Source organism: Alligator mississippiensis, chromosome 7, assembly GCF_030867095.1.
Source record: "Alligator mississippiensis isolate rAllMis1 chromosome 7, rAllMis1, whole genome shotgun sequence".
Classification (NCBI taxonomy): domain Eukaryota; kingdom Metazoa; phylum Chordata; order Crocodylia; family Alligatoridae; genus Alligator; species Alligator mississippiensis.
This window is the reverse complement of record NC_081830.1, coordinates 73,975,745-73,990,505: the sequence shown is the minus strand read 5'-3', so window position 1 is coordinate 73,990,505 and position 14,761 is coordinate 73,975,745. Positions and strand designations below refer to the sequence as shown.

Genomic DNA, 14,761 nt, shown 5'->3' with positions numbered 1-14,761 from the left:
AATGATCAGTAACTCCTGCAACAGCCTCCTCAAAACTGCACATCTGTGTGTCTGCTCTTGATACTCAATGCATCCATGTCGGAAGAGAAAGTTGGCCTCAGCTACTGACGTTCAATTATAAAGCCAATGCTTCTGCATAACAAAATCATGGACCAGATCCTCAGCTAGGGAAATCAGTGCAGCTCTTTTAGGGACAGAACCAGGAGAGGACCTGGACTCACATCTTTTGTTTTCGCCCAGACTCTGAACTGTCACTGCATTCAGTTTTGTCTCTACCACGCAAAAAGAATGACATTGATCATTCACTGGTAGCAAGAAGCAGCGGCATGTTTGGTTGTGCTGTTTACAATCAGTTGCACTTTAACATTTACTCCTTTCCATTTTTATCTCTGGGGCTTTAAACAGACATTGTCAAATGAAGCAGATAACTGTATTATCTCTACATCTCAGCACAGCTGATCTTCATCATTGGGTGAAACAGACATTGCCCATTGTCCCACAAGTCAGGCCTCTGCTACTCCTGGGACTTCAGGGTCCCGATCCCATGGGACAACACTTGGAGCATGCCTCTGCAAGTGGGGAAACCTGCGCCCCATATTAGATAAATTACAAATCCTTCATCAGTTTATATATCTCTCCACAAAGAACATGCATATTTCATGAACTAGATCTAATACAGACAATGTTTCCATTGACCTGGAGTGTTGACAGTGAGAGTCTTGCAGTTACATGCACCATAGGAATGATCACTTCAGGCCTGATTTTGCAAGTTGCCGTTTCCTCTCAGGAGTGTTGAGTGTCCTCTATAGGTTGAGTGGACGGTGCTCAGGATTATGCAGGAGATGCTCATCACCTCATATGACTTTGTTCTTACGCTCCTACAAAATTAATGATGTCACCCTGAAAATTAAAAATAGCACTCTATTGTTCCATACACACCAGTTCATGCCCAGTCACAGTGCATTTGCATATATATACAGCTTCATTCATTGAGTAATATTAAGCAGAATTTGGCCCCAGTTCACATAATTTTCAGTGTAAGTGACTGAGTCAAAGTGAATGGTGGATCTTGGTAAGGTCAATAAGCTTGCAACAGTGAAACCAGAAACAGGGTTCCAGTGTTTCTGCATGTAGTGAATTATCTTTGCTACATTTGAATTTAAGGACAATATCCAATGTATGGGAGCCCTTGAATAAATGTAAATGTAGCTTAACATATTAAGGATTCAAGACAGGGGCTGAAAACAAAGAATGACTTATCACAAATAGATATGTCGCATTGGGAGAAGCAGTGAAAAATGAGGGTAAATGCAGTCAATCTCAGAAACACTTCAGAAGAACATTCTATATAACAGGGCTACACAATATGTGCTTTGGGGTATGTGTAATTAAGCAAGAAATACTGTGTAGGAACATTCAGATCTGTGCGTCAAGATAAGAAAGAAAGAGTGAATTCATGGAGAAATATTAAAGGAAGAAGTCACAGCCGTTTTCTTAGATAATGAAACAGGAGCCCGCTATGGTTAAATTGAACTGAATTGTAATGAAGTGGACTGAGCGTAAAAGTGCCAGATGAGACTCTAGAACCATGAGTGGATTACAAGCCCCGCAACTCTGTCCACCAAGTTGCTCAAACTCAATAGGACATTGTGTGAAAAGGGACTGAAGAATTGGGTGCCATACTGGTGGAGGCATGTTCTCTGGCAGGTTTAGACATTAAAGTCTTTCCTGAGCATCTATATACTACACTACATAGATATAGTATATTTTTTCTAATGTCTCATAAAATAAGTGCATGAGAGAAGGTTTTACCAGGTGATCGGATGTAAGTGGTATTTAAAAATGTTCTTCCCTTATTTCCATCAATAACTGAAAGTCACGGAAAAGACCGCCAACAAAATTATTAAGGCCTAGGGCTACTGACTCCTTAGCAAATACTGTCAATATGGCTACAGGTAACTAAGGGGGGAACTTGATATTAGTTTGCAGTACATAAGGTCCTGATTCTGATTTTACTTACATTATTTTGTATGCCTTCAGTGGAGTTATTTAGTGGTACAGATACAGCTAGAGGCAATATTAGAATCAAAGAAAGATGGGGATATTCACGCTGCTAGGAAACCCCAACCCCCCACCCCCAAAACCTACCTGAATATGCTACCTGTAAGTCTCTGAAATAGTTATCCAAAGAAAGTGCTGGAAGTCTGCTTCCTTGGGACATTGAAAAGTAGCTGGAGAAAGCACTAGAAGATGCCTTGTTGCATCATGGATGAGATATTGCAGGCCTGATCCTCTCCAGATCAGGCTTGTGGGCCTCTCCCCTCTGCTTTCTGTAATTCTCTTATCCATTGTGTCTCCCCTCCTTCCACTTTCACTTGTAAACTGGGCTATCAATCACAAATAAAACTGGGTTCTTGTTCAGATGTGGTTGAGCCATCTCTGAGACTGTTTTTGTCTTCACAGCCTGGAGAAACACATGCTGTCGCACAGCGAGGAGAGGGAATACAAGTGTGACCAGTGCCCCAAGGCATTTAACTGGAAGTCAAACTTGATACGTCATCAGATGTCACATGACAGTGGAAAGCACTATGAGTGTGAAAACTGTGCCAAGGTACAGTGAATTTGTAGGATATTTGACCTTTCTCTGTATGTTTTATGAGATACAAAGGCAACTCTTGAATAGGGAAACAGACTTAGGCAGTACTAAATAGCAGCTCACACAAATGCTTCCCTGATTGCCCCATTGGCCTCTGTAGAATTTAAGTGTTATAAGTGCTTCAGCCCAGCCCTGATTGCACTGATAAACTGGTAGGGACAGAAGTTCTCTAAGGTGCTTCACTTTGGAGCATCTTCATCTGAAACCTCATTAGATGAGGGTAATATGTTACATGATCAGCCACTTTTAAAGCTCTTTGCAGCTGTGCATGTGTGTCACGTAATAGCTATAGAACGCTTTCAGGGGGCCAGTCGTGCAACAAATGTCACTTCTGTCAGCGCCCTTAATTTCAAGAGGAGGTGTGTATACTTCAGCTAGTGATTGGGCTGCCACTGAAGCCTATTGATAACCATTTAAATGTCAAGTGATTAACTATTTTACTTGCAAACAGTTTAGCAGAAACAACCATCTGTTCTGGAAATGTGGGTGCAATCTGTTCTCCACCCAGACAGACCCAGTCACAGGAAACTAGAAATATGTTTGGAAAGGTGAACCTTTAGCTCAGTATAGTCTGTTGGAAGAACTGGCATATATTACAAATAAACTACAAGGGGCAAGAATTCCCACTGGAGATGCAGGGGTGGAGTGATGCTTCATCTCATTCTCTGGACCAGATGGGGCGCACCTAGCTCAGCCATACAGCGTAGCAAGGTACCCCCTTCATTCCTTTTTCTGTCTCCCCACATCACAGGAAGAAGCATAGGAGGGATATCGGAAATCAGATTCCATTGGGAGGCTGTATTTCCATCCTGTGCAGAATGGGCCACAGGGGTCAAGTAGGGAGCAAGCAGAGAGCCTTGGTTCTGCCCTTGCAACACACCAAGTAGCCTAGCAGCAGCAGGGCCGCATCTGGTAGCCCAACACAGTTTACTCCCTCCCAGAGCAGCAGAGAAAACCAGCAGGAAGATTCTGACTGTATGACATAGTTCTCTCTCAAACTGCTCCAGGACCATTACAACAATATGCTGCTCTTTGCTTAGCACAGATGGAATAGTTGCAATCTTGAGTTATAATTCCTGTGCTACATTTAAAGGATTAAGCTGTTTGGAGCAAGGATGTTCCAATGTGATTGTATGGTCCCCAGCACAGTGGATCCCAACGCTCACCAGCACTGTAGAACACTACTGCAATATAAATGGCTAAGAAGAAGAAGCAGCAATGCTGGCCTGTTGGCCTCACTGATGTACACAAACACAACTCTTGTCTCCAGTCGAGCTATGTCCGAACTGAGGTTCTGGCCCGTAACATAGATTATTCATAGAGAACTGTAGTTATAACATACTTATACCACACCAGGCCTGCAGGAAAATATTTTTCTCCTGCAATTCCATGGGTCGTATTTTTTGCGCAGGTGGGTTTTCAAATCCAGTGCTCCTCTGTTACAGGCACTCACACCATAAAAGTGTTTCCAACTCCATTTTAAAACTGCTGAGGTTTTTGGTTCCCATCTCTCCCATGAGAAAGTTATTCCAGAATGTCTTGTAGATAGAAACATCTTCAAATATCCAGCTTCAACTTCTTCATAGCCAGTTTATACCCATTTGTTCTTGTGCTAGTGATGATCCTGCACAATACTATGGAATTATTATTAGCTCCTCTATTGAAGTCTATGGGAGTTTTTTTTGCTTAAGATCAAGGTAGCAAGATTTGCCACAATATTTTTTATATTTCTGTAGTGAAACAAAGCTATACGCTGAAAATTAACCTTCAAGGTTGGGTTGGTGATCATGATTTCCTGGATGCAATGCACTTCTTGTTGTTGTAAAGCACTTCTATTGCAGCAGTGTCTAAAGATTTAAATCACAGCGCGGCCTCATGTTGCCAGCTCTGAACAGCAGTCACTGCCCAAAAGAGGATTTGGTATGGAACAGAGAGAGTTTCATACCTAGTGTGATGTTTTGCAAGGTAATAAACATGGCATGTCTCACTTCAGGGGACAAAAGCTATGAATAGAACTGTTTAGTATACAACTAGTCCTGATAAATCTAAGGTCCAATTGAAAACTCCCATTGGTTTCCATATGGCAAGATCATAGCAACCAGGCAGATAGTTCATTTTACCTCTTAATGCCCCCCTCCCACCAATATTGATTTTGAAACAGTCTTGTGTAATTGCTGACTTCCTCCTGGGTTAAAATTTCTTGGTTAATCAGTACTCATTTCCTAGCAGGTTTTCACGGACCCCAGCAACCTTCAGAGGCATATTCGTTCGCAGCACGTGGGGGCTCGTGCTCACGCTTGTCCCGAATGTGGCAAAACGTTTGCTACTTCTTCAGGCCTCAAACAGCATAAACACATCCACAGCAGTGTCAAACCCTTTATATGTAAGTCTACAGCTAAACATCTAAAGTTCCTTGTCTGTTTCTTGTCAAAAAGTGGTGAAATCAGGAAACTGAGATACAGGTTCTGTTTCCTGTGAAACTCTGGTTCATTACAGTGGGAGGAGATTTGTACCTTCATTTACTGAACCAATACGGGTAATCCAATGTCCGATGCATAGAGTTGTTTTGTGTACTGCTCTTATCCAAGCAGGCACTGTGCATAATGATGCACCTGATGCTGCAAGAATATTTTTCTCCCTGCTGGATTCAAAGATCAGTGCATGAGATTCTTTAAAAGTTTAGATGGGGAAAGATAGTTAGCAAAGCCTCACTGGATTCTGGGAGTTAGTGGGGAAAAATGTGACCTGAAGTTCTGTATTGCTTTGGAAGTTAACCATGGCGGTTAACAGGAGGTCTCCTTACAAGATCAGATCCCATCACGTAGGCTAGGATTTACATATGAACCTTTGGGTTACAGGAAATTATTTTAACTCCTTTAATAACCTTTGTAAATTCCACTCTTAAGTATTGATTGAACCTTCTATAACTCACAAATTGAGCTTTTTAAAATATAATCACCCCTCCCCAGTTCTGATTCTGCTTCAAGGCGTATTAGTGCAGACCCCAGCACTATGCAAAGAAATCCTTTTTGATTGCAATGAGATTGTACTGTCAGATCCTAATGCAGGATTGGGGTTCCTGGTAATTGGTAATACCAGGCCTTCTGCCCCTTTTAGCAATGAAACAGCACCCCAAGACAGAAAATACAAGCAATTTTCTCCTTTTGCCATTCAATCACAAGAGATTCTTAAATCTTTCTCCAAGCCGATGAAAACATTTTGTCTCTATACACCCACCTCTTTTTTTCCCTACCATGCCCCTATTTTCTATACCAGCATGGCAAAAAAAAGTATCCTTGTACCTTTTTCAAGGTGACTCCATTTCACCTTTTTAAACTCGCTGCTTCAGGCGCAGGTCAGCCTAACTCATTCAGAGGTAGACTAAATTACACAGCAGATCTTTAGCATCCAGACAAACACAGTGAAAAGGTGTAAAGTCAAACAGACAGCTAGTCTAATGGACAGAGAGGACAAGCCTGCAATTTCGTAATAGTCTACATGGACTTTTCTCTAACATTTGAGCCACTAGTAATCCGATTCCAACAGCTGTAGTATTAACCTTTGCAGTATATTGAAACACTCAGCATATGTACATCAAGGGAGCAGTTCAATAGTTCTATGACATGTGTTTTGGGTCATGATAATACATCAGTGTAAGTGGTAATGACTTAAAAGACATGTTCCTGAAAGAGCTGTGCATCTGCCACTAAACTAATTCATACTTATTTACGTAGCCAATATATAATTAGCTAGGACCAATTAAAATATTTGTTTAACGTATGTGTGTGTCTGTGTGTGTGTCTGGGTTTTTTTACCTGGGATTACAAGGAGTTTTTACAATTGATAATTAAAAAAAAGTAGCTTCCTGCCATGTAGGGCTATTCAAGTATTGTAGCCAGAGATGCTTTTGAATTACTCTGTATAAAACTACAATTCTTTTCAGATTAAATCATGTGTAAAATGCTTTTCATTAACTTGTTTTCAGTGATCTCTGGTAAATCAAAACAGTGACTGTGGTTCTTCAAACGCAAAGTGCAATGGATGGAAAACCATAGAACAATCATAAATAATAGCCATGTAATTACAGAACAAAAGAATTTGGAGGTCACATGTAGAGTAGGATTTTCTGAACGTTGAGGGAGTGGGGACAGGGTCACCTAAACGAGATATCTGTTTTCCAGCAAAAGGCCACACACCATGATTTACCCTACCAGTCTGTTTATGGCAACTGACTCTTATTACAGTATTCTGCCCAAGCTTGAGTGAAAACTCACCAACACGAAGGTAATTACTCACTGCCTTCACAAAATCTCCAGCCTTTCCAAATAGAAACCACATGCCATAATAAAGCGAACATATTCAAAATAGTACTTAGAGTAATTTGTTTAATAAGCACAAAATATGCAAACTTAACTGCTAGCTAATTTCTGGGTTCTAAGAAAATCCCAGAATACACTTAAGCATCAGATGAATTCATATACCTTGGGGGATGGAGTGGAAGGGCTGCGGTTTCTGTTAGACTTGGGGGGTCTACTGAGTGATAAAAACCTGCAAGGAGATGGGAAGCTACACTTATAGACTAGCTGCTGAGAGTAAAGATAGAGAGGGAGAACATCAAGGACACAGTAAAATGCAATCATAGAACGCAAATCTAGCTTCTATTGCTTTAATATGTGGAAGCAATTAAAGTTGATAACCTTCCTCCACGTGCTGAATTTTAAGCAAAACTTTACTTGGAAAAAAAATGACGTGGAAAACAAGGGTTTCATTTTATAATCTTAACTCATTGAAATAGTTCTTGCTTATGTGAGTAATCCCATTGGACCACACTGTGCAATTATCCATATGCAGAATTCCCCAATAAAAACAAAGGGTGTTTTATGTAAAATTCAGTAGCGCACAGCTTCTGTGAGAGAGCCCACATGAATAAGACTACTCTGGTGAATAAAGATTGGAGGACTGGGCCTATGTAAGTCCATAGAGTAACAATTACATGATTTCCTGTTTTACTGTTTTATCACTTGAATATCTGAGAATATTGCATGGGGAATATCTAATTTAAAAAAACTGCATTTTATGGCAAAAAATGGAAATTCTCTGTTACAGCTTTTACATATATGTCAGGCATTACAGTAAAATACACCTGCATGTTCCTGTTATTTTTATTTCATGATTTCAGTAATGTCTTAGTTTAGTTTTAACGTCTATATGAATTTACATTAAGCATTTTATGGCTGAATCTGCACTGCCTTTAACAGTTTTCCAAGGCTACTATTAACTTGTGAGGATATAATATTTTGTTCTTCCCTGGAAATAAAATATTTTCCAGTTTTCCTCATATTGTAGTTTCCTAATGTAGAATAGTTTAAGAAGTGTAGATAAGTGTTATGAAAATATAGAATAGGATCATATTTTTTGCTAACTAAATATGGCCTGGTCCTTCACTGATATCATTTGGCAGAACTCCACAGGCTCAGAGGAGCTACACTGATTTACACTAGGTGAGGACTTGGCCAACAGGATCTAGATTGTGAAACTTACAGTTAGAAATTACTCATCCAAGTAATACCACATTATAGTAGCTATTTGATTATGGCTTGCATGATTAGTTCCCCGGGTAACCTGTTGACTATTCGTTTGAATAGGTGCTCACCAGCACGACTAAGTTTCACAATTCAGCCCTGGTCTTTATGGGCCTCATTTTGCACCTGGACATTTTGACAGTGTTTCAGTGGGAATGGGTTTAGGAACTCTATGCTAATTTTATGCAGGAAAACCTGAAAAGTGGTATATCGCAACAAATAAATTCTTGCCCTGACATCTTTAATTAACTAGGAACATGGAGTCTCCCCACTCCCCCAAATTAGGAAACAAAACCCATTTAGTATGAGAATACCTAGTACTAGTATGCACAATTTTAGTTTGCAAAAACCTAATTCCAGTAAAATTTCTAATAGGCACACTAGGAAAGCTTCAGCATTTTTTATTTGTAATCTTCTTTGTGAATGAAGGTATCTCACAGGAATGTGAACTGATACATAGTTACAGGCATTCTTCCTGAAGTCTAACATCACAAATTTCCTTTGGCTGGGCCCAATCCTGCAACCTTTGCAACCCTGAGTTGTCCCAAAGATATCAATGAGAACAAGGAAAAAAACCCATGTATGAGCAGTGAAGTCAGGATCAGGTCCTAGGACAATGGAAACACTGTTGCTGTGATGTGAAGCAGCCTTCTACAGAGGTAAACAATTAAGACATGACAACAAGCGTTCAAGTTTCTCAAGGGCAGAGGTTTAGAAGTGCAGGAAGGTTAGCACAGGCCCTGGTGTGAGTGGAAGTTAGAGGACGTGATTACAGTTCATGGGAACCAACAGTGCAGGATGGGATACATTCAATTCAGTTTCCTTTGCAGGCTTAAAATAGAGCCATTGTAAATTATGTCAGCCTGTCTCAAATCATGAAAATGATTGTTAAAAAGGTCTCAGAATGCACAATGTGTATTGTTGTGTGGCTTTGATGTGTGAAAGATGAGAGCATATGATATAACACAAATTATATAAAAATAAAATAGCTGCATGCTTTCCCTCTGGAGACAAAATTGGAGTTGTTGGTAGAGGCATAATATTATCTAATTTTGATTTTGAACAAATCTAGACCTGTTAACAGCAAAATGGCTTGACAACGGGGCCAGACTTTGGCATAAAGAATTTTATGCTTTAACTTTGGAAATTTTCAGATGAATGGTGTGTATACGTACGTGTGTGTGTGTTTGTTAACAACACTAAAAAGGATACGTAAAAAGCATTCAGGCCAATGTAACCTAAAGTAGCTGTGAGTCAAACATAAGAGCTTTCTGAATGAATTTGCAGTCTGTTTTGCGGTGTGACTGGCAACCCACATTGCCTCCTTCAAAAATAATCTCTTGATCAGATTTCTTTAGGCCTCAATAGCGAAGATCATTGTAGTGCCCGTAGGGGTTTGATTTCCCTTTCTATTCAGAACGTCAAACTGCACGTAGCAGCCTATAACTAAGAGCAGACTAGGGTCCTGATTCTGTGAACACTTATGTACGCGAGTAACTTTACCCCCAGGAGCAATCCTGCTGAGTTCATTAGGACTACTTTAATTAAAGAAATTACCTATGCTTATATGTGTGAGGGATTGGGGTCTAGGGCATGTCACATGTCACCCTACAGCGGCATTGTTACTGTACCATGCGTTAGTACTTCCAAAAAGAAATACTGACACACGGCACAATAACTGCCTGTACTGCGCCGTGTGCGTGGTGCATGGTTAGTTTTAGCCACTACTTTGCTGTAGTGGCGTGCTAAAAGTATGCTGCTATGGTGAAGTAGCTGCCAGTCATATGTAGACTCACATGATTGCTACATTACTGTAGCGTGTTGTATGGCAATGTAGCGCATCGCTACCGTGATGTAGGGCAATGTGTAGAGGTATTCTTATGGAACCAAATTTTGAACTATTTGGCTTCTTGCCTCTATCTAATGTTTGCCACTCCAAACATTATTTGCCTTGCTCAGCAAAGTTCATAAAGGAGAGAAATCAAGGATGCAACTACATGTTTTCAAGATGACATGAAAACAAAGCCTCACAAAGTAGAAGTTACATTTTTGCAATAATGACCCTGTAGTTGTCATTTGATAGGATGTTCTGGCTGAAAGCAAAAAATCCTATTTGCTTCAATGGCCCAGGTTCCACTACAAAATGTTACCATGTTCTAGTTCACCTTCAGCCTCCTAATGTATTTGTTGGACACGGTACTCAACCATAGTAAATGTTGTAGTGCAGACCAAGCCAATTATATAAACATTGGACTCCATAATCCTGCTGGCTTCTGGGTTTCTCCAAATGCTACTCTTTGGAGCTGTAATTGCTCTCATCCCAGAGGAGTGTGAAGGAAATCCACTGAGCTGTTTTGTGTTTCAGATATTCCAATAAATACAGCTGCATTTTTGAGGAAATAGCTGTTGAAATAGAGTGTATTTTCTTCCCCTCCACATGCAAGCAACAAACAAACAAGCTACATTAACATAGCATTAAGGGCTAAGGTTATAACTACACAAGGCATTACATTTAAAATTGTGGTTTCCAGAGCATCTGTAACTACCACGCTGACCATATGCATTGCATTACACTATAGGCAACAACAGAAGGATTTACAAGTGTTCCAGGATACCAGATTATGGTCTCTTTAGACATCATAATTTCAAATTTCATGGCTTTCATGCAGTTAACATGTCAGTTGTAAATGCAGAGGATTGATTTTCTTAATATTAATATGTGCATGCATAGATCTGATTGTTTCCCTCTCCTCTACTCTCCGTATTTCCATTTGCTTTTTAGACTGTAAGCTATTTGGGGCAGGGAGTCTCTCTATGTTTGTGGCTTCAACCTTGCCAACGCTCAGGAAAAAGTCTGTCTTGAAACACATAAATGGTCTCATTGAAATCAGTGGATGTATTCAAGGTTACAGCTACTTACATGTACAAATATTTCTAGGGGTAGCATCTTAATGTGTATATTTTTTGTCTGATGAAGGGGGGTGCTAGTGTAGTATAAAAACAATTGTAATGAATTTTAAACACTGAGCAAGATAAGTATGAACAATGAACATATGTATACTTTGTAGTTATTCATTTGGGGGGAGGGGAGGGTTTGGTGCTGCCTTGAGACATTTGTCTGGTTGGATGCCTTGCTTTGGAAAATTAGTTTTCATGTGTTTTGTGTATCTAGATTAATCTCCCGGACTTCTCCTATGGCTTCCAAATTGACGTTTTGGGGGTAACAAATTGTTTTATTTCAAAATTTCATAAGGGGGAAAATTATCATAAAGCCTGAGATGTGTTATTGTTGTTGTTTACACACAGGTGAGGTCTGCCATAAATCCTATACTCAGTTTTCAAACCTTTGTCGTCATAAGCGCATGCATGCTGATTGCAGAACCCAAATCAAGTGCAAAGACTGTGGACAAATGTTCAGCACTACGTCTTCCTTAAATAAACACAGGAGATTTTGTGAAGGAAAGAACCATTTTGCAGCAGGAGGATTTTTTGGCCAAGGCATTTCACTTCCTGGAACCCCAGCTATGGATAAAACGTCCATGGTTAATATGAATCATGCAAATCCGGGCCTTGCTGACTATTTTGGAGCCAATAGGCATCCTGCTGGTCTTACCTTTCCAACAGCTCCTGGATTTTCTTTTAGCTTCCCTGGTCTGTTTCCTTCAGGCTTGTACCACAGGCCACCTTTGATACCTGCTAGTTCTCCTGTTAAAGGACTACCAAGCACAGATCAGACAAACAAAAGTCAAAGTCCCCTCATGACAAATCCTCAGATACTGCCAGCTACACAGGATATTTTGAAGGCACTAAATAAGCAACCATCTGTAGGTGAAAATAAGCCAGTGGAGCTTCAACCAGAGAGGTCCTCTGAAGAGAGGCCGCACGAAAAAATCAGTGACCAGTCAGAGAGTAGTGACCTTGATGATGTCAGTACCCCCAGTGGCAGTGACTTGGAGACCACCTCGGGCTCTGATCTGGAGAGTGACATTGAAAGTGATAAAGAGAAATTTAAAGAAAATGGTAAAATGTTCAAAGACAAAGTAAGCTCTCTTCAGAATTTGGCTTCAATAAATAATAAGAAAGAACACAACAATCATTCCATTTTCTCACCATCTTTAGAGGAGCAAACTGCGGTTTCAGGAGCTGTGAATGATTCTATAAAGGCTATTGCTTCTATTGCTGAGAAATACTTTGGTTCAACAGGACTTGTGGGGCTGCAAGACAAAAAAGTTGGAGCTTTACCTTACCCTTCCATGTTTCCCCTCCCATTTTTTCCAGCATTCTCTCAATCAATGTATCCATTTCCTGATAGAGACTTGAGACCATTACCTTTGAAAATGGAACCCCAATCACCAAGTGAAATAAAGAAGATCCCAAAGGGAAGCTCTGAGTCTCCCTTTGATCTCACCACTAAACGTAAGGAGGAGAAGCCCGTTACTCCTGTAGCAACCAAGCCAGCAGCTCCACCTGTGACAAGCCAGGACCAGCCTCTAGACCTAAGCATGGGTAGCAGAAGTCGAGCCAGTGGTACAAAACAGGCTGAACCTCGGAAAAACCATGTGTTTGGTGAAAAGAAAGGAGGTGAACTTGAATCAAGGAAAACATCTGAGTCCTCTTTACAACATGCCAGGCCCACTCCATTCTTTATGGATCCTATTTACAGGTAATCGGCTCTAATGGAACATAGAATTGAGGAGCATAGTCAACACTTTCACTGAGTAGTCTCAGTGACCCTTTAGTTGAGTGTGCATTTTGATTTACAGTATGCAGTAATTTAATATATTCACTAAACAAGAAATGGGGTGGTGCCACCATTGGATATATACATGTATTAAAAACTCTTTTAATTCTTTTTCTACAAACTTCTTTTCTTCAAAAGCACTACATCCTGTTCTACCTCCACTCCAAAACAGAATCTGTTTCAAAATTTCCCTTGGCCAAACTGTGTTGTAGGTTACTTTTGCCTAAAGTAGAAGGGGTTTCACACAGGTACAACCACAAACCCAGTTTGGCCTGATGTTTCTTAAGAACATGGATAATAAGGGGGAAATTCTGCCATCCATTACATTAGAGAAACCCATTCATTTCTTTGAGATTTCTAAGTGTAACTGAAGGCAGAATTTGGCTTTGGCTCTGCAAAAATGTCATAAATAGATGCATGTATGGGCAGTAGGGTATAGCTCCTTCACCATTAAATCAAAGGTAGCCTTGCTGCTGCTTTTGGGCCTGGAAGCAAACCCTTTGAGCAAGCCATAGGTGTGAAATCAGGTGTGAAATCCTAACCCCTTTGAGTTTCTCTAAGTATTGCCATTGCCTTCAGTGGGGTTAAGTTTTCACCTATGTTTTGTATCCATCAGCACCTGTATGCACTTTGATATCCTGCCTGCATATCTGCAATCAGTTGTAGTCATAGTTCTAAAGTAATCTACAGAAAACATAGGCGTAGTGAAATATTAGCCATAAAAAACTATTTGTTCCTAATCTAAATGGCCCATTTCATAAAGAGGCCATTGTAAAAAAGAAGTTACTGTAACACAAAAGATCTTAATTTATTACTGTCTTTCAAAAACTTGCTCTTGGCAGAATTTTTGCAGCACACTCTCTGGGCTAAGATAAAGAGTGTGCCTGGGAAAGGAATGTTGATAGCAACTTGGTACTTATCCTGAAGTTTAATTCATGCCAACATGGTGTATGAATTTCTCCTTGTATATTGTTAATTCATCGTGATCTAATTAATGGACATTTTTAGTGTTATACAGTGTTGCTGTGAAAGATAATACTGTGTGCGAAGTTGTAGAACAGGAATATCGCCAAATGTTACTGAGGCCTATCTACCACTGAAGCCAGTGAGAGTATGTCTGAGCAAGGGCCAAAAATCAGTCCCTGAGGAACTGTATCATTTGAATCAATAATTGGGAATGTAAGATGATCTAAAATGCCATCTAAACAATCAGATCCCATGGTTCAGTACGTAATCATACACAATTTGTTGAATATAACCTTCACTTCTACTATGTCAAATTCAGTGCTCAGTCTTGCATGCTGCTCAGGTTCAGTCTTGCAAACTGTTCCATACAAGTGGTTTCTGTGCCTGGAAGAACTTTGCAGGATCTGGGCCTAAGTTTCTCATAGAAGACGATTTTGTGCAGAGTTTTCAAAGGGTCCTTTGCCATACGCCTAATACAGAAAACTTCCATTGGCTTCAATGGAATTTTTTCTTGTGTTTGGACAATGCAGTTTGGCCCTATTTCTTGATAAAAGTGCTCGACATAATTATCAGTTTCTATTATCAATAGTATCGGTCTTTTGAAATAGGCTGATTTCCAATGTAAAGGGTCTAATCTCCTGCTAATGGATGTTCACAACTCCCATTAGTGCTAATGAGAGTTATGTGAATGAATCAAGAGATGACTGTACCACCTTATCTTTTATGATTATGCCTGAGAAACCAATTACTGGATGTATTGTTGACAATTTTGAGCATGAATACTGAATAGGCATTAATGTCTGAGACTGATTCATC

General features: G+C 40.0%; 1 protein-coding gene across 7 annotated transcripts in view; it reads left to right on the top strand.

The window, feature by feature from the left end:
* MECOM (MDS1 and EVI1 complex locus) overlaps positions 1-14,761 on the top strand; it is a 501,989-nt gene that overhangs the window by 456,522 nt on the left and 30,706 nt on the right. For 4 of the 7 annotated variants that reach the window (XM_019491699.2, XM_019491697.2, XM_019491701.2 and 1 more), the window contains 3 exons: positions 2,464-2,611; positions 4,883-5,039; positions 11,545-12,901. In XM_019491699.2, coding sequence (XP_019347244.2) covers positions 2,464-2,611; positions 4,883-5,039; positions 11,545-12,901 — 1,662 coding nt within the window. The remainder of the gene's footprint in view (positions 1-2,463; positions 2,612-4,882; positions 5,040-11,544; positions 12,902-14,761) is intronic. The other 3 variants (XM_019491700.2, XM_019491698.2, XM_059731126.1) reach the window with 2 other exon arrangements.